General features: G+C 44.5%; 1 protein-coding gene and 3 non-coding genes across 8 annotated transcripts; 2 read left to right on the top strand and 2 right to left on the bottom strand.

Moving 5' to 3' along the window:
- Positions 1 to 715: 715 nt before the first annotated feature.
- Positions 716 to 26,243, bottom strand: LOC128302441 (coronin-1C-like). 5 transcript variants are annotated; one of them, XM_053039266.1, is made up of 9 exons: positions 10,369 to 10,415; positions 9,264 to 9,601; positions 3,385 to 3,588; positions 2,866 to 3,168; positions 2,486 to 2,806; positions 1,866 to 2,415; positions 1,451 to 1,797; positions 1,173 to 1,364; positions 716 to 1,111 (listed from the first exon to the last, which is right to left on the bottom strand). In XM_053039266.1, the coding sequence occupies exons 2-9, from the start codon at positions 9,297 to 9,299 to the stop codon at positions 977 to 979; spliced, it is 2,088 nt and encodes a 695-aa protein (XP_052895226.1). In that variant the 5' UTR covers positions 9,300 to 9,601; positions 10,369 to 10,415; the 3' UTR covers positions 716 to 976. The 5 variants fall into 5 exon arrangements, with proteins under 5 accessions (XP_052895226.1, XP_052895225.1, XP_052895227.1 ...); XM_053039265.1 differs by having other exon boundaries at positions 10,373 to 10,408; XM_053039267.1 differs by having other exon boundaries at positions 10,380 to 10,398.
- Trnae-cuc (transfer RNA glutamic acid (anticodon CUC)) lies at positions 15,037 to 15,108 on the top strand. The gene has a single exon. It is a non-coding gene; the product is annotated as a tRNA-Glu (tRNA).
- Trnae-cuc (transfer RNA glutamic acid (anticodon CUC)) lies at positions 15,357 to 15,428 on the bottom strand. The gene has a single exon. It is a non-coding gene; the product is annotated as a tRNA-Glu (tRNA).
- On the top strand, positions 15,892 to 15,963 carry Trnae-uuc (transfer RNA glutamic acid (anticodon UUC)). The gene has a single exon. It is a non-coding gene; the product is annotated as a tRNA-Glu (tRNA).
- Positions 26,244 to 26,738: the final 495 nt, after the last annotated feature.

Raw genomic sequence — 26,738 nt, 5'->3', positions numbered from 1 at the left:
GATAAGTGTATCCACTGCCAGAGCGGAGATAAATGCTTCTCCAAAAGAGATGTTGAAAAAGACCTCCAGGGATCATTGTGTCTTATTGTTGTTCCGGTAATACATATTAGTGGCTAAACTAGCGTCCTGAGCCAAGGCAAAAAGCTTCTTCTCGTAAGTAAGCATGGGTTAGGAAAACGAATAGATGACGATGAAGGATTCAATCAAACTAGGGAGTTATCGTATGCTCTCGGCTTCATATCTTGCACAGTAAAGAAATACAATGTATCGTACTTTCTTCGTACGTACAATTCGAAGTAATAAGCAATGTAAGCTACTATATCATTGTGCAGGCTTTCACTGCATTGCATCTCCATCGAGAGCAACTGTTCGGTCGTTTGCTCGTTTCGCGAGTCATCGTTAAAAGCAATTATTGTTACGCGCGTTTACATGTAAGTATAAGTGCGGCTGCATAGATAGTATGGAAGCGATCGATAGCAGAAGCGTTTGGCAAAGCAAATACGTCCAAAAGATGTCGTTCCTATTTTCCTGCTCTTTGCTGTTAGTAGGTTTTTTAATCGTTTATTATTGTGCTTTAAATCATTCGTCCTGTTGGACAATCGTTTCATAGAAAAATGATGGGGGTGGGTGGTATTGGTAACTGCTTTCGTAAACCCCACCGCTTTCCTCACAATTAACTCTTCTTGGTCTCTCGGTCTTCTTGGATGGGGCTCCCATCATTCCGCATTCTTTTCGTCTTAATCCTATGCTACGCGATCACTTCACAAGCGTACACAAAATACGACAAACATCGTCGTAATGTTCGACAAAATGCACAAAAGACACAAAACGCACACGCACGTACCCATTCATTTAATGCTTTCCGCAAAAGAGAGATAATAGAAAAAAAACATCATTGAACTCTCCCTTTTCGAAACGATCACAAATCCCAATCACAATGTGTATATCCATCATTCTCCATTTTTTTGCGACGGAATTACTGGTGTTGCTTTAGTTGCAGCTGTAGCCGCTTCACTTCCGCTTCCAGCTCGCGCACGCGCTTCTCCGATACATTAAGCGTTTTGCGCAGACTTTTAATTTCGTCCGCTTGTTTGTTAAATGCCTTCCGGAGCTGAAACGAAGTGAAAATGGAATGAAAGGATATGTTCGCAAAGTTCTACCACGTTGCTTACCTCATTTTCCGAGTTTAGTAGATTAATGTTTTCGAGAGAACTGTTCCGGGAGCTGTTGCGCGAGTTGCTGAGCAGATTGTTTTGCAGGTTGGCAATGTCCTTGTGGTTTGTAGTTTGCTGCCCAAAGATTGCCTGCAGTTGGTGAAACTTTGTACTCTGGTTGGTGGACGTTTTCTGGCTTTTTTCGATAATCTACAAAACGCGAACCAGGGAGAATGAGAAAAGTAAATACCTTTGTTGGATCTTCAAGATATTTTAACTAGGCTTGGCTTTTGTACCGTTTGCGGTCGATAGTCAGGAATGGTCGGTTGCGAGAGGAAGGCAAACTTCTTCGTATTATTGTCCATCTTGCGGTTGTCAAGTAGTTCGTTCTCTTTGTTGAGCGAATGTTGCTGCTGCTTAATGCTCAAGGGATGATTATTGCCATTGGTAAGGTTCGATCCGTAAGTACCATTCTGCTGGTAGATCCGATCTGTTCCATTCGATATTGCAGTGTGACCATTAGTGTTGGTACCTCCGTTCGTTTGATTTCCGTTGGCAAGATGGATGGAATGTGTTCGTTGAATCTTCGACTCTGTACTGCTTCGGTTTGTTTTGCCATTAGAAACCTCCGTGATGGACTCACCTACAACAAACAACATATAATAGAATCATCCTGTGCTACTTTCAATCTTCCCATTAGTCCTCTCTTACCCGTCTTCATCGACATCAGGACTGGGGAAATATTACGACCCTGGAACCACTCCTTTGCCCCGATCGCTGGCACGTTCGCTAGCGTATCTGGGTAGAGATCACTTTGGAACAGCGTGGACTTGCGTGGAACTATCATCGAGATGGGTTCACAGATGTTTCCTGCAGCGTGTAGCTTGTAGAAACGAAACACTTCACACTGGTGCACGTTGAGTCCACGCTTCGGCATAAAACCTAGAGCTTTCTGGGGCTGGCCGGACAGGAATTGGTTCAGATAGTGGACGTACGGTGGTTCGTCTACCACCTCGTAGTACCGGATGTTACCATCACCCTTGCCAGCTAAATAGACCATGCGTGTGTCATAGTCGTAGTACGGCGTGACGATACCGCTCGAACTATCGATCACCTCCTGTGTGAGCGGTTTCCTCAGGTCGTGCTGATCCCAGACGGCATACTGACGGTCCGAATGACGCGAGAATCCCGTCGTCAAGATACGTCCATTGTCCAGAAATACTGCCTTCGAACACTTGGTACCCATGTGACAGATGCCCTCCTGAAGTATAGAAGTGAACGAAAATGAGAGTCTGCTCATGATCAGACAACAACGCTGAAGACAGTCTTACCGAGACGACAATCCCACTACGAGGTTCGATGACGCGCAGCTTCTTATCCTTCGACGTGGTGGCAATCATCGACCCATCTCGATTGATTGCGAGACTGTAGATCATGTCGACGTGACAGTCGATGACGTTCAGCAGCGGTCGTTCGGTATTTCCAGTATCCCACACGCACACCTGATGATCGAAACCCGCACTCAGTAATACATTTGATGCAGTTGGGTGCCATTCAATGTGTAGCACTTTACGCTTGTGGCCAACCAACTCCGTCACGTAGCTGGTAAGATTGTTAGCCAAACCTCCCTCGGGAATGTTCCAGATTTTAATCTACAAAACAAGAAACATCAGTTATGTATAGCTGAAACCTCCTGAAACCCCCAACTTACCGTGCAATCATCGGAAGCCGATGCGATCGTGTGATCATCGAAGGGGTTCCACTTCAGATCGAGAATCTGACCCGCATGACCAATCACCTTGCAGCACTGGAAATCGATTCGACCGGTGGTGGCGATCGGGATGACAACGAACGTCGTATCGGCCACAATTGCCAGGAATGTCGGATTGACGGCACAGAAGTTACCATCATTGCCACTGCGTACTACACTGATGTCGGTGTAGCAACACTCTTTCCGCGTTGGTAAACCGTACACGTGCCGGAACTTGGATGGCCTGACGCCACGGAACCATAGCTGTAATAGAGGAACATAACAACAACAGTGCGGTAAGCTATCGGTCAGTGATGATACCGGTGTTTGATTTTTAGAACGTTTTTCTGATAGGTCAATTAAGTTGACTGCTTGGGGTTGGGTTAGTTCAAGGAAGATGCCGCTTGAAGATGAGGGACCCCACATCCAGGAGGGGGGGTCCGTTTGTTAGTAGACCGGGTTAGCCGTTACTGGGATTACCTGTGTATTGGTCATGTCGCGTTCGTCACTATCTGCAATGTCGTCGGTGCTTTTGCTGATGCGCTTCTCTTCAACGCCACCTCCACCACCTGCACCAACTCCACCTCCTCCTCCTGCTCCTCCGTTACCAGCGAGGCCTGTTACACCGCCCGCTTCACAGAGCGCACGCAGTTTGCCGACGAACTCGCTGCGAGTTCCGCCGAACTGTTGACGTTTATTGTCAAAGGTGTATGGATTAAACGATTTAGATTCAATCAATATCAATCACATAGATTGTTTTCGCACACAACCGGAAGAGGAAGAGAAAATATAAAGGTTAAGTGTTGAAGGAATTGGACGATGTAGAAAATTCCACAGAAAAGAGGCTAGCAAAACTCCATCTGCTTGGTTTGTGGGAAGGAAAAGCATCAGGATATGCGAGGACATTCTGCAAACAACGTGAAAGCTATTAAAGGAAAAGGTTCTTCGGTTGACCAACGCTTTCGTGAGGGATGTTTGCCGAAACAGGCCAGGATATATTAACACGTCAACAAAACCTCAAGACCTTCGCGCAACCATTAAACGATTAGTGACGCACGGAGCTTCCGACTACACACATTCAACGATTAATAACAATCCGCTACGCCTGACTTTGATTGGCCGAACCACATATTCACCCTCGCCGAATGCCAAACACCGAGTCTCCCTTAATCAGGCACGATGCCGATGGTGCCTGAACTTCCGAGACCGGTATTCCACTAACTCGATTGATGGCGTTTGATGAAGATGATGTTGATGATGATGATGATGCTTAGGGTGCACAGGTGGCACAAGGGGATCGGACGTACCGTGGGATTTTCCCGTTAATCTTTACCGTCCTTCTCCTCCTTTCTCCTGCTATAGGGTTTGTGCAGTTTTTAGGCAGTTCGTTCCTCTAATTCAACACGTCGGTTTCCGGCGAGATGATGAGCAACTACGTGCGCTACTGATTAACGACCAAGTAGTCAAACGATCCTCCCGATGGGCAAAGGCCCATTCCTGCAGTCTTGCTTGAGGCTAAAAGAAGAGCGTTTGCGCTAAGGGGGATAGGTTATAGAGTCTTTTCAGATGAGTTTTCTATTCATTTTGTACTTTTTTGCCACTTGTCTTTCTCTAACCCCTTCACCTTCGACACGTACACACGCGCTCACACATCCAAGCACATGGAGGGGTGATTAAGGGAGGCGCGACTGGGGTTAGCCAAGATCCACAAACCGGTGAGCTCCCCATTCCCTTCAAAAGCTCTGGAAAGTATTGCCAAAATAGAAACAAGACACGCAGAAACTCCACGAGGGAAAGGAAACAAAGTTAACAGTAACAACTAAAACAATCTCCAAACTACGAAACAAACGGGACGGGAAAGATGGAGAAATTAATCCAATCTGTGAAAGAAAGAAAGAAGAAAACAAAAACAAAATAAATAATAACAGCAACAGTAACAAAGATACGTATGAAACAGTGGAAAAAGATGAACTAAGAGACGAGTAAAAAGCAAGAGTTAAAACCAAACAAAAAAAAAACAAATTGTAAATTGCACTTGAGAGAGCGAAACAGCGAAAAGGTTAGCCGTAAAAGTTGCTACACGTGCTGGATGGAGCCTCACAAAACCGCACCGTCAATTCGTTTCGACGGGGCTTTAACTGTTGGTGGAGGTTGCTTTTTTGTTTCGCTCTTTTATGTCGACAAAGGATGAAAGTATCCGCAGGTAAATTGAGCAAAAGGATGATCAATCATGTGTTTTGTGTGTGCAAAAACTATCTTTCTTTCTCTTTGGAACCCCCCGAAAAAAAGCTACATGATTAAAAGTAGGTTCATCGTCTAATGTCTAATACCGCCGGTACCGCTCTCGATGTTAATCTCCTTGTGCCAAAGGGTTGCCCCTTTCTTCCGCATGAGGTGATGGTGTTGAACGACATCATACTCACCCCAAATAAAGCAACATACACGTTATGGTGGCCCCTTCCGGCAACATCCGCGAGGAAGGTTGTAGACTATTTTTAATGTTAGTGGCTCGTGTATGCTTCACAAAAGACTATATGCGGGAAGGGATTTATGCTGATCTTTGGCGGAGGTTTTAGAAAGCACCGTCATTACGATCGGAAGCTCGCCGCCGAAGCAACACAGAGCTCGCAATTCACCAAAATACCCATATGAATGTTCAGGGCGATCATGGAAAGTAGCATGCCGCAAAGAGGTTTCAGTCGCGATCGACAAAAAGCAGGTTGAAATCAGGAGGCTGGTATCAACTGGTTTATTTGATTTCCATTTTTTGGGAAGCTAGTTTAGACGTACGAAAAACAACAACATCAAAACGGAACATGCTCCAAAAAGGTGAGATAAAACAAACCATCGGTAACATAAACATGACTTTCCGTGTGTTTATCTCTTCTTCCTGTGCTTCCAAAAGTATGCGAATCGGAGGTTTAGAAAGGCTTTTTGTTAGATTAAACATGATCTATTTCTCGTTTTTGCTAGTCCAAACTTTACGCGTGCTAAACGTGTTAAATCTTCAGCTGATCGATACAGTTTGTCCCTCCACGATCTGGGGAAATCTTTATGAACAGAGCACCTCGCAGGTATTAATACCTCGCACGATCGATGAAGTATACGAACAAGATCGTTGATGGAATATTTTTACACAGCCTGAGGATAATCACAGACGTTGAAAGTGAACATCGCCGTTTCCATGCACGTTTCGTTTTTCTATTATGCAATTGCCAAACGGTCGACCAAGGATCGCCGGGCTTGCTTTATCAATGCTCGGATCGGTTGTGCGATGAACATTGGACCGGATGATGTTTTTAGCACTGAGCCGTGATAATAACTGCTCTATGATCAGTAGCTAGACCAAGGCGAAAAAGAAATAAAAAAACAGATCGGATATCTTACACGAACAAACAAGGAAACATTAATCAATTAATAAAAAATGCTGCTTGTTGTTTTTTTTTTGCAACGGAACAGGATGGGAAAATGGACGAAGAAAAACAAAAACCACCTAGCTCGAGGAGTGAAGCAGACAGGTAGGCAGACTGTCGTTACGTCAGCTGCAACGTAGAGTGATCACACGCGGACAATACGAAGACTCAACACACGTGTCTCACGTAAGAGATGCGCTCTGGCCGCATTAGTAAATCGATATGGTATGAAAAATGCATTAGACAAAACCCCTGAAACTTGTCGATTTTCCGATAAGGCCAGATATAACGAAGTAAATTGTGAATCTTAACTATTTTTACATTTCGATTGGTAAAAAGAATGTTTTGTTACAAAAGTTTCCCTCCTATTTAGTGGATTTTATACTGTTGATCATTTATCAAAAAGTAAAATTTCGTACACAGTGAAATAGATTAACGTTTATGAAGCATTAATTATTTCTTCCTAATAGTCCACCGCCAATTTAAAGGGGCCTAAAGGGGCTTACGTCGGTAAAGCTGCAATAACCCTGAATCTCTCGGATATCAAAAAGCCAATGACATCCACAGTAAAACAAGATTTGCCCAAAAACAAGCAGCGTAAGAAAAAAACAGGTGTATCCATGTGAGAGTTGCGCTATGGAACTGGAACTTGTTTCAATGAGACACATCGCACCGTTAGTGAGGGCCTGCGCGGTTAAATGGCACATTGACGACAACACCGTTTGACAGCAACACGCGGCGAGCGGATCGTGGAAAATGTGAAATTTTACGCCTCGATTCGCACACTAATGGCATCGTAGGTGAGGTAGAGGCCGCGCGAATAATCGAAGCGCCGACCGTAGCAGCACCCTGCTCCCGATCGTAGAAATTGGGAAACTTCAGGAGGAGAACAGCAGTGTCGCAGGTTTCTCAATTTCATCTGGTCGATCAACGCTCCACGCCTCGAATCGTCGCCTCGGAAATGATTAGTTCCGGCGGAAGCGAACCCAAAGGCAGTCGGTTCTCCCGCCCCGAGGTTGACAAGCGGGGTTCGCTTTTGACTTATCTCAACCTCGAGAAACCATAATACCCCCCCCCCCCCCCCCCCATTCCCCTGTAGTAGTACGACAGACCGAAGCAGCGCAACAGCGATTAGAGTGAAAGTCGTGCACGGCATCGGGGAAAATCACTTCCAGACATCCAGAGGGCCACGGTTTAAGCACAAGGGAGCGGTCGAACATCGATAGAAGAGACACCTTATCGCACACCGAAAACCGGAAAAGGCAATGGAGCAGGTGGATGTTTACATGGTTTTGTGTTTGCTTACTCGCGTTCAACGTAACTGTTGGGACAAGTTTGGCTCTAAAAAAGGGAGCAAAATAAAGCACCTCGCCGCACGTTAGGGGCGGTGGGTTTAGCAGTTTCTCGATGACCGCACCGAACTCGATCGATTATCGATTTCATGGCGAACTATGCAGAATCACTGCAGCATGCACACAATTCCGCGACATGATGATAGACCATACGTAGAGGTTATTACCGTAGAAATTTGTAACCTTCTCCACTTTAGAACTTTCGCTCCACTCGGAGTGACTTTCTATATGCCTGCATTAAACAATGCCCGATAAATTATGGTGTACTGCAGTGTGGGAATGTTCTGGCTCTCCCACGAAAACCTGCAACATGGCTCGTTTGATACGCTGCTTGTTGGCGCTTTGGACTGGAAAAATAACGTCCTTGACATGATATCGCGCCAAACATGCAGATTTCCTTCGTTCCTTCACCTTCAAAATACCTCACACCCAAAGCACCCCCACCCCCCAAAGACACTTACGAAATTCATCTCTCCTCACAGTTTCTTCCGGTGGCAGGAGTTCTCGTACTCGAAACGGCTCTATTTTTCTTGGCAAACGTTCAAACTGGGACATGTTTGCAAACCGCAGGGATTTGTTTAACTTTGTTCTCCCGTTTTCCGGGACGAGAGATCCAATCGTTTGGATGGCCTTGAAGTTGTGCTGACGTCAAAGGAAACTGGAGTTGTGATGCTCTTTTGGGGTATGGTGGTGGGCATTCATTCGGGACATTATGGATACGTGGATAGAAAGGGTGGGATATTGGATCATAATTTTATTATGATCCAATATTAGGAAGGATGCTTCACGGTAAAAGGTTTTCGCACACACATAAAGCTTTTCACACGCACACGTAAATATTTTTCGCGTTCAGTCATATTTAAAATCGTTCGTTAAATTATATCCTTCGGAAATTGAATTCATTCTGCAGCTTTAATGGACTGTTAAATCAGGAAGCAACTCCCCATTTGCTAGCGTGGTAAATAAGCATGAAAAGCTAATGACACATATTGGATGCGTAGTTTAATGATAGCAATCAATCGCTTGCGCTTGTTGCGCAAAGTTCACACAGCGGTATAGATATTGGGAAATAAAAAGTTCAATTGACATAACAGACAGCCGGATGGTTGAATCTTACCATCGTTGAATAACCAGCGAAGTACTATACATGCCAAAATTCGAGGAGCCATCGTATTCGCACTTTTTCCTTCCACGAGGAAAAACAAACACATCCGCCTGTCTGTTAAGCAACGCTCCATCGAAAGGAAAATCCACCAAGGGAGATGCAACAAATTGGCGATGATTTATCGCAACAACAGCGAGCAGAAAGTAAAAATAAATTCCATAAATCTTACAAGACACATTTTATGCTCGTTTTATGCTGCTTCTCCAGCTTCGAGTCTGTGGGCTAATAAATATGGTTAAACGGCATCGTTTAGCAAGCTGTACAGTGCGTTTAGTACACCTTTTTATATAAAATATGGATGATTCGTCTTTGTAATAATAGCAACGGTGGTGTGAAAGTAACCTTTACGTTTTAACATGTGCGAAATCCTTAGGGATAAAATGGTGGGGAAGATATAAAAACGCAATTATAAAATGCATTTCAATTTACATTGAACGTCGACGAACGCGTGCAAACACTACTCATCTTGCGTTTTTCGTATAGCAGCAAAGAACAGAAACACAAGCACAATAAGGACACGTCGAGCTAATTCTCTTGCTGCTCCTTAACACTGGCGATGGGGTCGGCACGTGCGCACGTGCACATACGGAAGACACAGGTGTGAATGGATGGATTGCGGTTTGCGGCACTTGTTTTATAGCTTCGAGCTTTCCACTGCTTGCTGCTACTGCTACACTAAACGCTTTTCCAAAACTTTTCAATATTCACTACTGTGTTTTGTGCGATAAAAAACCATACACGAACACGGACAACACTGGCACACGCGCCTAGAATAAAAAGAAGACGCACACACGCAATGGATAAAATAAAATTAGTAAATAAACCCACAGATTTGAGATCACATTTTCTAAATCAAATGAAAATTCACAATAACACAGGCGTAGAACACTCGGGCATATGTTACGAAGTGCTTTTCGCAATGTCGTATAGAGCTACCGTTTTTGCACCGAATTTGCAAAGTTGGGTCGATTCTTTGCTCACGCCACTTTCCTGCGACTGTCATTCAAATGTTTCACCCCTACATTCACGCCGGTCGAAGCTGGAAGGATGAGTCACTGGTACAAGGACGACACACAACAGCGGCTGTGTGAATTCCGATGCATCACCACGACTACTACTGCTGCTGCTAGTAGTATCGCACCCGACCACGTCGTGGTTATCCTTTTACTACGACTAGCTTCAACTTCGATGCTGTGGGGGAGTATTAAGATGGGTGTGTATGGCTGAAAACACACGCACACACCACCACAGAGAGAAGCGGATACGCGTAAGAGGACGATATTGAATGAAGAGTATTCACTACGGTGCGCGTCTATTGTAATATCTAAGAGCTGTATTACGTCCAAAACATTCACAAATATCTTTTACAACACTAATCGGTACATGTACAAATCAACATTCACAAAAGATGCAGTTTCAATTTTGTTATCTTTCTGGAACTAACATTACACCCTTCTAGTTCTTGTAGGTCCGGTGCTGTTCATACAATGATAAAGTTGAAAAACAATTGTATATGGAATATATTAGCACACACTAACACCACACCTCTCCTCAACGTGAGGACCTTTCCACGGGAACGCAACTAAAACGATCCGAACGCGTCTAACGCCACACAGCAAGTAATGGGTAAAGAAGCTTTGCAAACGAACGCATTTGTTTCGAGCGCTCTATGTCAGGGGTCGGCACACGGGTCTGCCCGACAAGCGCCGTATGGTATCTAGTTCATGGTGAATTGCTGCTTTTATCTACCGTTCGTTCGTATCCATCAATTCTCTCAAGGCGATTACTAATATGTCAAGTGATTAAACAATTCTTCTCGTATGAAAGTTTTCTTTTACATTATAATAAATCTAAACTATACCTATGTATTACTTAAACTATTGAATTTTGAGTAGTTGATCTGATGAAATGATTTCCTTTAAATTATATTGAAATCCATAGCCAGCACTAGCTGCCGTTCCCTGGTCCATTCGTAAACTCGTTTCGCTCTTTCTCGCAATACTAAGTTTCACAAACAAGACTCTCCAGTGAGAAAGTCGTGAAAAATGCTCTCACTCACAGCACAAACGAGAGTGAAATGATGTATCTCCGCGAAGGGGTATCTTTCTTTGCTCACACGCAATAATGTGATAACAATTCACTCTCCCTCACACACACACGCGAATGTTTCTACTTTCTTCCTTATGATAAGTAGAGGAGAGGCCCCGATTCGGTTGATAACGACAGATTCAAGCTGGCTTGAGCACTTCATCTCTTGTGGTATTGTGACTCTCGTCCATTGTCCAGTTTTTGGACGTCTGATAGGTCTGATCGCGACCACAACATAATGCTCCAAACGAGAGCTGTGCGAAGCTGATCAATGAGCATCAAATTAATTATGCCTACAAGATGCGATCCGACCGATTTCCCTCCATCGAAGTCTTCCTACACATTGTGATTTAAATTATATTCGGATCAGTCCATTACTGGCTATAACCCCCTAATGCGGCCCTGTAGCCCCTTAATGTGGCCGTACGATCAGCCAAACAACAGCTGTTTTTCTCTATGCCTATGCCTTCCTCACACCGGAAAACGAGAAACAAATAATCAAACGCAAAGTTCCGACACTCTAAACCGAACCGCTGGATTTGCTGGTGGAAGTGCGCGGATCGAAATCAAATAAGCAAGAAATGCTGATGAACCAGCAACAGATCACTGGTTCGAAGCGAGTAGTACAATAAAAAAACACTCCACCAGCAAACAAGTAGAGCGTTGTTGGACCAAGATGCGGAAATCTTGGGGGAGGAACAAAGCAACTGGGAAAGGCAAAAGAAGGAAATACCAATGATAAGTGATGCCGATTCCAAACAAAGTACCATTGGGCAGCAAGAGCACTGACCGCTGACTGCATCTGATCGTGATATCGCACTACACTTTATTGCGTTCACTATGGCAGGGAAAATTGATTCCTCCTATCTCACCCCTTGGGGCGTGATAGTTCCAGCGAGAACAAATTTCGTTACACCTCTGAGGAAATCTTTTTCTTCTCACTCACTCAAGCAACAAGCCCCCCGAGATTGGGAGAGGTTGTCAAATGCATAAGGCATGTGTTTAGAATATTATTTACTGGCTTATCTCATTTTGTTCAAACGGTTACACGCGTTTCCCCAAAGGTTGTGCTGTTAAGTATGATTTAACAATCTCGTCCAATCGTTTGATAATTGGCCTTGATAACGCTTCCAGCGCGGATAAAAGAGGCAACGTCATCGTTGCCAATAATCGCGTGTGTTGACAATTCATAAAAAAAACTAACGCGACAGGTGTCAAACACTCGGAACACCGACATGCAAGGTTCCGCCAGCTTGCTAACCACCAGCTCATGGAGTCTACCGTAGCTGTTTAAATGTGATCAACCTAGCTAGAACAACAATGTTTGGATCCACCTTGTTTATTGGGCCATGTTTGCTCCAAACCATAATTAGTGCAATATTTGTTTCACGACCTTGTCTCTTCTAGCCGTCTTTAGGCGTTTGCGCCAGGTGAACGTTTGCGAAACCCTGGCCTGAAACGACGTCTTCAATTGGAACTTCACCTAAATGTCAACAGTATAGTAATAGGTACTAACTGACAATGGCTGGTACGAGTGTGTCAAATTGATCGATGTAGCTGTTCCGACAACACCTACTCCAGAAAAAATAGGTGAGTAAAGTTTGTTTTTCTTCCACTTTATGGCGCCATTGGAAAATCATGCCCAATCATGCCCACCCGACCGAACAAGCGGAAGTGCCTCCTTGCAGGCCATGACTAATGTCATCAGTTTGCATCGGGCTACCATGCTAACACGAAACCGTCCACCGATTGGCGACGTTTCACGCCTCAATTATGTCATTAGCACATGAGCATGGTGTTCGGTGGACTAGTCTCCACATTCCCATCACGTTACTGCTTGGCCCGCTAACCCATTTCTTGCTATTCTTTCCACCTTGACACGCAGAAGTATCCCGAAAGGCGAAGTAAAGACACTGCAAGCAGTTTAGCACGCTTCCAATACGTACACACCAACGCGGGCTGTGTCTTGAAGAAGGTTATTGTTTGCTTGATTTGTTTCGCTTTCGATGTCGATATGAGAATAATCAGGTCAGGAATAGGGCGTTAGACTGATGCAGTAAGTGCGATCACTCAATGTCACACCAGTAGTCGTCCGATAGGAAAATGAAACCGGCGAAAGGCAAGAAAGCTGGAGTTCCTAGATCACCAGCAAGGCCATCAGTGGGAATCGTATATAATCGATGACTACTTACGGCCGGGATATATTAAACCAGTCGATGGAATACGTGTATTAGTTCATCTTCAGTCATATTTACCTGTAACGAAACGGGAAAACGAATATGAAACTAATTATCAATTACTCTTCAATTAGTAATTCAGTTATTCAGACTTAAATCTTGCAAGCATGTATGTTTTCATAAACGATTATTATCGTATAACTACTATCAGCTCATCACTTCGAATTTTCCCTCCAGAATTCGTAACACCGGGAGGTAAGTTCATGCCGTTGCATAAGAACTTTTCTTCCACCTAACCATTACACCCCGCGACAGATTCATCCTCAGCAACGATTAATCAATTCCAGACACGACCAAACAACCGAGGATTCTTAGAGACGCGACCGGAAGCGAGGGAAGAAACTCATCATACCGTCTAAGAACCTGCTTGCCTCTTCAATGTCCTTTCCCGCCACCAACGCCCGAGGAAGTTTGAAAGTAAATAATGTACATGTGCCTAACGCCACTGGAATGGGGCCGGCCGATGAGTCATCAGCACTGAAAGGATCTGCGCAGACTCCAAACTTTACCAGACAACGCTACTTCTCCGGATAGTGGCTATAGTAACAGCGGCGAGGAACGGGGAGAAGAAAGCTCAAGGACCTCGGTTCTTGTGCGGGTGGTGGGAGCAACCAAAACAAATAATAACAAATGGAATAAGTGAACCGCGGTAGGGCACACGCATCCGCAAGCTTTCAACAACTGCTCACCGAAGGATACAAAACATAGAGGGGAATAGGAAAAAGAGCACCGGTTTTCCCTTTTGGGGCTTTGTTTTCCACCAACGAACACATTTTTCCCCGGCTCAGGATATCCTCTCCACCCTGTGATCCTTTTTGTCCATCGGCAAAGGCAGGATTTGATCCTTCCACTTCCACTGTACGGCGATTCACCAGCGTACTTGTCAGCATCCATGTCTGATCGATCGATGCAACATGTACATATATGTAAAACCCCGAACCTAGGATCCGAAGACGTGGGGACAGAGACGGAAGCGGTTGTCACACGGACTCTCTTCCATGACCACCACATTCTGTTTTCACCCCATTCGTTTAATGGTCCCCCTTGGCCGATTGTAATGATGCGCATGATACGCTTGTTGACATAAAACGCGGAAGCAGGGATGGGGCAAAAGAAAACCAGACCACATACATACACACATTGCATCATAGCAAACCTCTCGGGTGAATGGAATCGCGTGAGTCAGACTAGCGAACGTGAAATAAGTTAAATAATTCATCCTACGCTTGTCCGTTAGTAAGGAAAGGGGAAGGTCGACAGATAGCTGATAATGTTCCGGATGGTTATGTATTTTTTCTGTTTTCTCCGCCTTCGCCTCGACTTAGGAAATGCACAATGCACAAGATTGCAGCAAAGTTTTCAACTCGGACTAAATTTCCTACCCGTCCAAATCACAACAATGACAGTTTGTTGCGCATTTTCTCAAGCCTATGTCAAAATATCACCTGAAGCAGAGAAATAGTGCCCAATGACGCTGGTTGCAAACAAATATTTAATTACTAGCGAAACTGTAATCCTTCCCGTCACCGGATGCATCTTGTATACAATGATTTAAAGTCCGCAGCCAAGGGAATTAAACATGGATTTGACAACCAATGACGGTACGGTACAACATCACGCTATAAATGGCTCTCTAGTATTATTTATTGCACTCTTGCCGAAAGCAACACGATTGTGGATTGTGTTAAGTTGGGTGATATAGGAGAATGGGACTCATAAAAATGTAGTAATTGATTATTCAACTGACAGCGAAAGACGCGTATCACTACGACTGGTGCCTGACTGGTGATTAACCTTCGTCAAAACATATGCTGCAATGCAACGTATGTGCATAACCAACGGACCCGCGTTGTTTGCAAAGCCTCGCTTTCCGACAGTCCCATATTGTCTAGTGGTTAGGATATCCGGCTCTCACCCGGAAGGCCCGGGTTCGATTCCCGGTATGGGAAATAACTTCCTTTTTTGTTGTGTTAATGATCCATTTACGATCCATTTACGTTTTGCTGTTTAAACTCTGATTGAAAAATAAAACTAAAATACAATTTAAAGTAAATCAACAACATAAATTATGCAGGTACTTTCCTTCAACAAGTTAAAGTTAACATTTGTATTGATATTTCTAAAACATTTGCTAACAAAACGAATGAAAGAAAAACGAAATGTGACGCTCCCGTCCTCGGTCGCAAAAAAAAGCTGTTTCCCATACCGGGAATCGAACCCGGGCCTTCCGGGTGAGAGCCGGATATCCTAACCACTAGACAATATGGGACTGTCCGTTGCCCATTCTCTAACGCATTATAGATCTTACAAGCATAACGCAGCAAAACACTTGAATTCGTCGTTCAAATAATGACGATAAATTTTAATAATACTTAATTGTTAAACATTTTACTTTCATTTTTTGCAGAACAATCAACTAATTCTGAACAAATATGTATTGCCAGTTTGCAAATAGTGTTGCTAAATTGGATTGTGTAGCTAAATTTTTGAAAGCTTATAATTTTACTTGTTCGTAATAAACAACTAAACTCTCAGTGTATTCTGACAACATTCCGAGCACAAAATCCTACGAAAATCACTGATAGGCAGAGTCGCAGGCACTCAGCAAATAGCCATAATATGATGTCACTGTCTCCCCACTTTTCCAGTTCTACTCAAGCTAACTCAATTCAATGCGACTGAGGCCTGTTGGTGTTGCGTACAAGTTCCGTATTAGTCGCTCTCTCTTCATCTCCCATATGGTCTAGTGGCTAGGATATCTGGCTTTCACCCAGAAGGCCCGGGTTCGATTCCCGGTATGGGAACAATACTTTTTCTCGTTCCTTCTATTTCTGATCTACTATTTTGAACTAGATTTTTGGTGGCTATTGCACTGAAGATCAACAATAAACATGTTTTTGGGTGACAAACCAAGATGACGCAATCTTACTAGCTTTTTTTGTAAAAACGAAGCAAGCACGTTGAATTCGTACGTTATGCTTTTTACAAAAATCTGGAAAAGAAAGATTTACTGAATCATTAACAAACAGCTGAAGCGAACACATGTTCCCATTCTTTTATATTACACTCCAGGAAGTAAACAGCACATAGCACTAGCACCAACGAGCTTAATGCCGAGGAGGAACAGTCGTCTTGGAGCATTAAATACCACGCCAACTCGGCGGGGAGGATTTATGTTTCGCACTGCCATAAGTTGAAAGAACCACCATTGGCAAGTGGCATTATTACCATGTGCTCGAATGTCTTTACCAATTCGTCGCAGATCGTACATTTCCGAAACGCTCATGGGGGAAAGGGAATGGCGATCGAAGCACGGATGTTGCAGAGCATAACAGATGATGATGGTGCGGCGATCGAGCATTTTTGCTTCGCCTTGGTCTGCGGTTCTTCGTGCTCGCGATCACTGAAGCACCGGTTGGGAGGTTTGTGCCCGGTTAAATGGCCTTCAGACCGCCGGGTTGAATTATTCTACAACCGGGAACATTCTGATCGTAGCGAGAAATGAGACGACCCACACCATCAAAACGCACTCCCATGAACAAGAGTGCGCGAGACTAGGTAAGAATGAGACACGACGATAACGAAAAGTGGATTTAATTACGTCTAATTAAGCAAATGCCATTGCCCTGCGGATTACCATCGAACCAATTTCATGAGCTTCCCTGCAGCATAACCGTTTCCATGTGTGTGTCACTTCACACCAATGCACCCGCTTGCGGAGGTCAGAAGCATTGTCTTTTTAAACTCCAAAATCCAAAACCACCAAATTATGCAACATTTCAATGAAACACGAATGTTTCCACTGGCTTTTCGGTGCCGAAAATGACTGACTCGTTGTTTTTCGGGCTATGGTAACAATAATTGCAAATGGGTGTTGATTTTTAGCCACACTTCATTCACGGAAAGAAGAAACTCGTCAGCAACAACAAAAAAGTGCATTCGACATCATAATAAGGTTGCGCACACCGATGGCAACACCATGAGGGTGACCATAGAGGCCACAATCAAACAAATACACAAAACAATACTGAAGCGAGAAACCAAAATTAACACAAACTGCTATTCATTGGGAGGCTCGCGGGTAGTGACACGTGTTCAAATAAAAACCTAATTTAAATATAAATGAGATTCAACAGCAGCACGGCACTTGGCATGACACCCAAAAGGGTCATCACGAACGAATGCCTGACCACCGTTGGACGCCATTTATCATACAAACTCATCTCCATGTTGTTTGCGGATTGTGGATTAATATGCAAATTACCACACATTGTAATATTCTGACTACACAAACAATGTGCTAAAACCTCACAAAATCACCGAAAATTTTCTGTAAAAACCTCTTTCTCTATGTAAACTAGGTCATAGTTCTGACCCTTTCTTTCTATAGCCAGTGATGTGAATGCTCCAAGCGCAACGCACCGATCACCGGCAGTCAATCAGAGCACAAGAACTCTTAGGCCCGTGCACTGTTTTCAGATGCAAATGAGCGCAGCGTTGGTAAGGGGGATTGGAAAATCCGTACAGTACTGTTTAACCACATTCGTAACACGCGTCGGAACTATTGTTTCGACGCGGCATGGCAAGGAAAAGGCACTGTTGTGTTTATGTTGTTACGGCGATAAACAAAGCTCCGTTGCTCATGGTGGAACCGTTATCTCCCGCCCTATGCGGTGGTAAACATTGTTTACGTCCTTTGCTCATTTTGGGACCAACCAAGAGTGCGAATCATTTGGAGCACCACCACGAGGAGCTTCGAAAGTTTTGGAGAAGATCCCACGAACGATTGAGGCCAATCGGTTTGAAGGGAAATTTGATTAGCTAAAGAAGAAACCAACATTCATTGTGCTTTTATTGTGAATGTAATCGAGAAAAGGTGATAATTTTGGCAGGGGCCTTGCCTTGTCGGTGCAATAAGGCGGCTCTAGCCATATTTAAGCAATCCCAGTCGCATAAAAACAAAGAATTGAGATTTCTCGTTAGCCGATAACTTCACCCGGTACCCGGTACCCGGTAAAGCAGCTCAAGGATACACAGACAAGATGGATGTACAATTCACCGCCATAACAATGGCCATAATTCGCTGCTTATTATCCATCCATCCCGAACGGAACTCTATCTCCTGCATTGGTGCAACCTTATTTGGAGGTAGTCGACAGTAAAAATCCAAGGTTTACCGTCGTCCAGTATCACACACCATCTTTCGTCGGAATCGTTTCCAGAAATGATGGCCCTCCAATTTTACAGGGTCAAAACTCCTCATATTGTCGTACCTGCGTATTCCCAACCGATTGCAATGATGTTCTAATCCTATGGTAGATCTTCAGAATTACGGGGCGAGCTGTTGGTTTCTCTGTGCTTTTCACGACCTACTTATGTTTTTCTACCTAAATTAGAATTGCCAAAACTACCTGAGCATGACACCTTCATGATCCTTTCTCTCGAAGAAATCTCTTTCGACCGAGAACGCCAGCGCGGTTAAGCGGTCTTCATCCGCATTCACGGTTCTTCAGCACACAAACACCAACCAGGCGTAATTGTTCGGTGGTGCTATTATTTTTTATTATATTGAAACATCAGCTTCATCCCCGGCAAAGGGACAGACGCGTTCGCAATGTTCGTGACCATTCACTTTACCGATGATCGAGACCCGGAGATCGACGGCTCCAAAAAGGTTGCTCGCGCCACCGGACTCTGATTGATGAGAAGTCCCGTGGTAGAGAGAGGAGTTCGTCGAACTTTCAAAGTCATGGTTCGCCTCTTTCTTTAACGCTGGGACACCTTTACGGTGCAGATGACGGGAAGGTAATTCCAATGTATCCCAGTTCCACCCACCGCCCCGTTATAATCGCGGCCCATCAGACATTGCCGCTGCCATCGAAAGCACTGCTCGAACCCGACGAGATCATCATTATCGCCGCCATCAATCTTTTGCCCGGTGCTCCAAGACCTTCCGAAAACCGGGCCGTCGCTGCCACTTTGAAACCGGGATCCTTGCCTTCTGGGGGCTCATTGACGTTTCCGTCTGTCAGTTTCGTCTGCTGTTTCAGAGGGGTGATGGGCTTTGGGGACGGTGGGCGGACAGAATAGTGACTCCTTGACACAGTTTCGCCACACAGAGGGTTGCCCGTTTGTAACACGACTGACGCGGAAGAACGTATCGCTGGCGAAATACGTCAATATTTATCTGTTTTTGCATACAGTAAGACCTCTGTATCTGCTTCCCAACGCTCAAGCCAGATTCAATCGCAGTAGAGTCGGAGTGGTGCCGACAGCTCTGGGTGTTGTGGGGATAAACCGCAATAGATTCGATTATTTATAAAATAAAGTAATCTCCCAGCTCTAGACACCAACCAACACTACCGCGGTAGGTTCAAACTTTTCCACAAGGAAACACTCACTCTTTCCGACGGACAAAATTGCTACAATGTTCCATAAAAGTGTTGCCGTTCGATGTTGAATCGATACGCAAAACGGTCTGTCTGTCTCGGCACCGACGGGGGTTTGCTTAAAGAAACAAGAAACATATTTGGAGTAGGTTGGGTGAAATGTTTCGTGTTTCTTAAACCCGTCCAAGTCCAAAAAAGTGCTACAGATCATTAAATATCAATAACGAGATAATGGTGAAGCGAAGCGTGGAATGTGAAATTAAATCGAAACAACCACCAAAAGGGACTTCCCTGCAGGTATTCTATTTCCGTTTTTAGCATTTTTTTTCAATCGTCTGTCAATGCAACGGTAATAGCGGTTCACATCTAGACACGGGTGTCACGGGGCAAAATGATAACCGCACAAAGGATTCAGTCACAACCAGACGGAAAAGCGAACGTGGAAACTTTAATCTCGACGAAAATCGTTTTGACATTTCGCCTGAAGCGGAAATATTCCGAGAGGCGGTTTAGAAAAGCGCAAAAGAACAGCAAAAAATTGATGTGATTTTGCAGGGATTGCATGCATCAATTGTAATTTAAAAGCTTAGGAACTATCAATGGGAATTTAATTCTCTCTTTAATCATTTTACAAACAGTGCATTGTAGCATCAGTTCTTAATCAGTAGAAAGTTCTTTAAATATGCTTACCACCGCCATGGATATCATTGAGCTGAAAGCCCTGTATGTCCTTAACCTTTTTTGTTATCTCATGCTCAGAAATTCGCCAAAAAAAAAACATGGGATAGGAACATGGGGACTTTGCGATGTGGAACAAAACGATCAATCTGTGCTCTTCGGCATTAACTTATTTTTAAAAGGCATCACACTTCTCGGTTGACTGATATCTATTAAAAACGTGTCCAAAATAAAATATTAAAATATACCATAAAAATAGGAATGCTCAGCCACTTCCTAGACCGTCGGTAAATTACTGAACGTTGGACAATTCATGTGCCGTTTTTGCTACAACGATACAACACCAAAAGCACGATCGCGAATGATTGAAGCTTAGTGCAAGAGCAAAAAACCAAGAACCACACGGTGATGGGAAACAATTGCACGGCACAGCAATAAATATACGTTTACAAGGGCAGAACATTGTCCGATGTGCTGTCACGCCATTACAAACACCGCAATACCACCAGGCCAATAGTAAATAAAATCGAACTTAAAAAACGCACACACAACCTGTACGACATGGGAGAACTTAAGTCTGACACACCGAGGGACAGAAGAAGACATACTTCAAATCAACCACTTAGAAATTGATTGCCACGCTAACAAGTTCCTGGGCCACTCCAAAAGTTGGAAACGTTTCGATAAAGCATCGATTCTTCCCTAATGGCGCGGCTGGTGTGTTTACTCGAGATAAGATAGGTAGACACTGGACGGTTTTTGTTACAAAACGTATACACGACACGGAACAACAATATGCCACAATGAAGACACTAAATGGACATTTCTATTACAATCATTTGTGACCATAAGAAGGGTTTCTGCAGTCGGCCCCTTCTAGTGTCATTAAAGCCAAGTAATATAGGTCACTGTTGGGACATTAATTCATTCACATTAATAGACGCAATGCCAACTGACTTATGTTGATGCAACGATAGTGCTTACTAATTAACCCAACAAAACCGTGTGGCGTTGTACACCCGATATGTATGTGTCATTTGCATAATACATCGTCAAGAATGAGCACCCTAAACATGAGCACCCAAAGCAGCCTTTTCATCATGTTAGTTGAAGGAATAGTTCGGAATGCCTAATTTTTAGAAATGTATATTAACGATGTGTTGAAGTATGCGCTGCATGTTGATAAGAATAAAATCAAAACTTCCCGCGATCACCGTTAAGGTTCCGCGTTGACGTAAGCATCCCGGGATCCAAAACCACATGTATGTTTCCATGGCCCTTGGCCCTATCGCTCGAAGGCCATTCACCGCTGTTTGCAAGATTTATATCTGGAAAATTGAAATACATGCCGTACCTCATACTCTCGGACAAACGTGGTAGTATGTGACGTGGTCGTTTCGACCACAGGAACATGAAGCAAGAACGAAAAGCCCATCATTATAAAGGTGGAATTACTCGCCGTCAAAACGGTAGTGTTCCTTGCGTTCTAAATAGTCCGCTTCTCTGGCTTATCCATGAAAGCAAAAGGGTCCATCTCTTATTCATTACGCACACTTACACTCACCCATACACATAATGGGCAGACCGAGTGTCGCCGTAGTTGAAGTAAGGTGGCACTTAGTACCGCTGCTGCTGGTGGTACCACTCATCCTTTCATGTTGGCATGCAACGAACCCGAGTGTTTCTTCGGCAAACGGGTGGTTCATGTGCAACTGGCAATTGCACGCTTGACTCCCGTCCACTCCCGGGCCACACGGTGTGTCAATGTTTGTTCCCTTGCAAATGTAGGCATGGAAGGGAAATTGACGGCTGGACGGCGCCATATGATGATGCTGCTGCTGGTACAGGCTCGGATGCACTTGTATCACGCACTGTTGCATACGTAGGGTTGTGGTGCAGGCTGCAGTTCATAGGAAATGTGCTAACGGGTGTTGGATAGAGGGTGAGTACCAGGAACTAAATGCGAATGAACTCTGGTCCGTGTTCGCGACTAATTTCCGTCAAAGACGAACAGGATGGGGCAAACAGACGGTTCTATTTAGAACCGATTCGGTATGGAGTTGATCGTTAAAATCGCGTCTGAACTGTGGTCGAGATGACTTTGGTATGCCTGGCAGACATGACGAAACAAACGAAGTTATAAGTCTCAAAATCCAATAAATCCCTTCACTGTACAGCTGAGCTGGTTATGACGTGTTCATTTTACAACACTTGCGCATTACATAGCCCTCGTTCGAGGAGCAGCCGAAGCAATTACGGAGTACACCTCTTATCTACACCACCTTTTGATCCTAATGTCCGGCGTACCTGGTCACGTCCCCTTCTCAACTTGAAACCGGATCCAAAATCTTAAAGACACCCTCATCGAGTGGAAGCAATGTTGCACTCTTCGGTAGTTTCGAACAAGATCTGAAGATTTTACAATCCATTCGACAGTTCAATGAGCGATGGCGACGAAAGGTGTTAAGCACCGTACTGCGAGCAATGGCGTAGGAGATACATCAGACAAGCCTACTCCCACCAAAAAACAGGCCGAACGAATGAGTGGTTCCGCGATCTTCACTCCAGATTCTTAATAAGGCAGGAAGTATGTCGGCGGCATCTTCCCTCCCAAGGAGACGCTTAGATTGAAGTTCTAAAACATTACACATTCGCAACAGTCGGGAAACTATCACGTCCACTTGTTTCGGCGGATCGTTCAGAAACGTTCCAACGTGCCTGATTTGATGATGTGATCCGTAAAAAATGCGCTATACTGACGCAGTACTCTTCCCGACTCACATCCACACAGTGGAAGCTTGTGGGAAGATCCCTAGGCGGAAACAACACTCGATAGACAACCCATCCGTCCCAATGCGCAATAATAATCGTGGGGCTAGTGAGCGAGTCGTGCCTGCTTGAAAATGATTATAATAAACCTACTCCCCCTTTTATACAGCCCCGCTGTCCACCAGCGCCCCAAACAGAGGTTAGGTCCACTCGAGTCTATCGAGTACACTTCACTCACTTCACTGTCTATACCGCCGCGACGTGGTCAGTCGGTCGAAACCGACAGCCCTTACGTCGAACTGGGGGATCAGTGTAAGAAGGATAGCATATGCCTGAACAAGTTGGAACTCGCGCCTACAACCGCGTTACTCTTGATGGTTTCTTGCATCAACGTGCTGTCCATGGCTCGTGATGACTCGTGTCCCAGTCCTTCACATTGGCAATGGATAAGAGCAGGGCGCTACCGGATACAGTGCACATAATCGGCTTGCCGAGACCTTCTGCACGGGTCAGCTGCACTGTTATCAGTAGTAAATGCTCTGCTCTTCTGGCTGCAATTACCGTTCTTCGAGATCATGTCCGGTGCTCGTGGAGAGACCTTGATTGCCGTGGCGCCACTAGGTGGATTATTTACAGCTAGGTGGAAATTTGTGAAATTGATCTTAAAATATGCAGATAATTGAACATGCTCAATCCACCCTCGTCTGCTTATGACCAGGATGGCGCCAAGGTTTTGTTTTTAATGCAGCATCTGAATGGAGCATAAGCAAAACGCCTTTTGATTTAACAATGAGCATATGCGTCTACGTTTGTTGATGTACCTTTTTGGAATTACTTTCTTCTCGCAAGACACACATCGAAACCAATTTCACCCACATTTTAGCACTAGCAATAAGGCAAGGAGGGAATTTTTCTCACCTTCTCTGCTTGGCACGCCATTTTTCCCATATCCATTAACGGCTTTCCGATCGAGTGGATTCGCTTACACTTCGAGATGCATCCACGACGTACACGTTCGTTCACCATGGCATGCCAGAAGATTTCCTGCAGCGTTTGCTCGGAAACTCCGTGTGAGGAAACCGAACGGTGGGAAACAGATTTTCCTCACGCACCTCACGTGTACGCTCAAAAATGGAAATGGCGAACTAGTTGTGCCGTGCTGAGTGATTCGTTTTCATTTTTCCGAATTGCCAGTTCGGAAGTCTGCTGCTGCTTGAACGCCTTCTACTACTCCTAAACACACTTTCACGGCAGCATCAATTGCGCTGCAAGCTGTACGGCAGCCGGAAGGGTGGGTGGACGGGTTAGTAATTGCAATGCCGGGGAAAGGTAACATCCGCTCGTGAAAGATGCGAAAGATGCGAACCAACTTCTGGATTTCGCTTTCCGAATTGTGGTAGCATCACACGTTGATCGTCGATCGTGGGCCTTCGATCAAATTGGCGAAATTTAACGGAAACGAACGGAAAGCGAAGAGGTTAAACGTCAAATTTCCATTTCGAGCAGCTTTTAGATGATGGTTATATACTCTCTTTCTTTGGATGAAAGAAATAGTCAGTTATTGTTGGACTGGATTATTAGAATCTGATATTCCTCCATTCCGTAGCTGACTTCTATAAAACAATCTCGATTTATGATCCTCAAGAGGTCCAGAGATGAGTAATGAACCCAAGAAGGGTACATCGCATTGATGTGGGTCCTGTCCATCCACTGTCAACTATTCTTCAGGAACTCGAACTCCAGGTTGTCTAAAGTGATTGTAAGATCGTTGCATTGCTTCATATACAACTCTGAATGATTAACTTAATTGGTTCTATTCCCACCAGGACATCTCCAAAGTGCAGATGCAACCCGATAAAACCCCTTCTACAGGATGCAACACAAGAACAAAAAAAAACACGTCTTCCTGTTCAGTTGTCCCGCTTCCTAAAGCACACTGAATAGAAGTCGCAAAAGAATATCATCTTTCCTTTTTTGGGAAATTCGTACACCTCTATATAGACACACTCAGTCATGGCCGCGTGTTCTGCTTCCCAATTTTTGCTGACTTTCCAAAACCGGTTCCTGTCCAAACGAGCTCGATTTATTCGTGATGCGAAAATTCCCACAAGCAAAACCCTTCCTTGCGGCAGCGAAACTTCCTGCAGCTGCGAACTTGAAAGCCCTCGACAACAGAGGAAGTGTTCCATACAGAGGACTTGTATTTCCCGCTAATAGAATTAGTTCTTTTCAGGAGAGTATTTACTTCTTCGAATTAATTCCAATCAACATAAAAACGTGTGATAACTCGCTTGTGTGGAACGCCAAATAATGCAAGCAAGATAAGGGTTGAAAATCGAAAGTCATATGCGAAACTTACCTTTTTGGCTGGTTTGGCGCACCCACGGGAATCAATCATCCCGATGGCTGATGGTGGTTTAGCCGGTGAATGCTCGGTTCCGTCCGGGGTCGATGGTACTCCCGCGGATCCGAACGTCAGCTTTGGTTCCTTTCCCTTCTCGAGTAGAAGCTTCTCGCTCACTTCTGCATTTGCGGCAGCAGCTGCAAGTTCAAACTTTTTCTTGATCGCTTCCAGTGCGGAGCGTGTGGTGGCAGCCGTGGCCGGACGGGTAAGATGCACTTCCCCAATTTCGGGATGTAGCTCTAACATGTTCCCGCGAGTAAAACCGCTCAAAAAAAGCTAACTGGTAAGGGAAAAGCTCCCGTGGAATGCACCAGAGCGCGTATGACACACACCAAAGGTCAAGGTTTGCTGCGTTTCGGAAAGCTTACCCTTGTTCTGGGCCCTTTTATGTCGTGGGGGGAGTAATATGGATTGCTTTGATGTTTTCACTCACACCATCGAACAAGCACACACAGTGGCCGGATTACGGTAACGGATCGAAATAACAACATAGAACTAGTGCGGAGCAGCAAAGACGAAACGCGACGTAGACGAAAAAACAACACAGATCCAAAACAACACACTGAAATACACACACACGCTCGTTTCGAAACGTTTCTGGAGGTAATTTTGTGCACCACTTGAACAAATTGCACTAACCTGCCCCGGAACGCTTTCAACAAAGTGTGACCGAGAAGTGCATTGGGTGCTCCGAAGCTTTACCTTCTTTCTTCGAACACGACGCAAATGATATCGGATGGGCCGGTTTCGTTCCGGTTCCGTAAGCTGTTGGCACGATTTGGTTTGTTCTTGCGACACAAAAAAAACAAAATCCTGAAACTCACACAACCGAACAATTTTCCGGAGGGATACCGAGGGCAGCGTGGATGCACTTTCAGAATTTTGCTGTGATGCGAGTTTGGGGACACAACAACTGCAAATTTTAACACGACGTATATGTTCGATTCGATTTGTACTCGCTTTATGAAAACTTTGCTTACATTCGTTCGCAGTTTTTATTCGCGCTTACTTCGATGTCGATGACAATGATGGCAATGGCGCGGCGAGAGAAGCGGCATGCACGATCCGTCCGCTAGCAAGTTCAAAATTTAAATGAAAAAAACTTGTGGCATTCGTGCCATGGAAGCACAGCCAGCGGCAACCGAGATCGAACCGACGTGCTGTCAAAACTTCTCGCCATTTAAGTCTCGAGTACACGAAGCACTGGAGCAAAAAGTTCAAAATTGTTAGGAAAATTTTAAAAAATCTATGAAGGTTAATTCTCCAAAATCTTTCTTGGAAAACGACATTTAAAAAAAAAGTCGAAAAGGGTACAGTATTGATAAAACCCGTATGTTTT

Source organism: Anopheles moucheti, chromosome 3 (genome assembly GCF_943734755.1).
Source record: "Anopheles moucheti chromosome 3, idAnoMoucSN_F20_07, whole genome shotgun sequence".
Lineage (NCBI taxonomy): Eukaryota > Metazoa > Arthropoda > Insecta > Diptera > Culicidae > Anopheles > Anopheles moucheti.
This window is presented reverse-complemented; position numbering and strand designations above follow the sequence as displayed.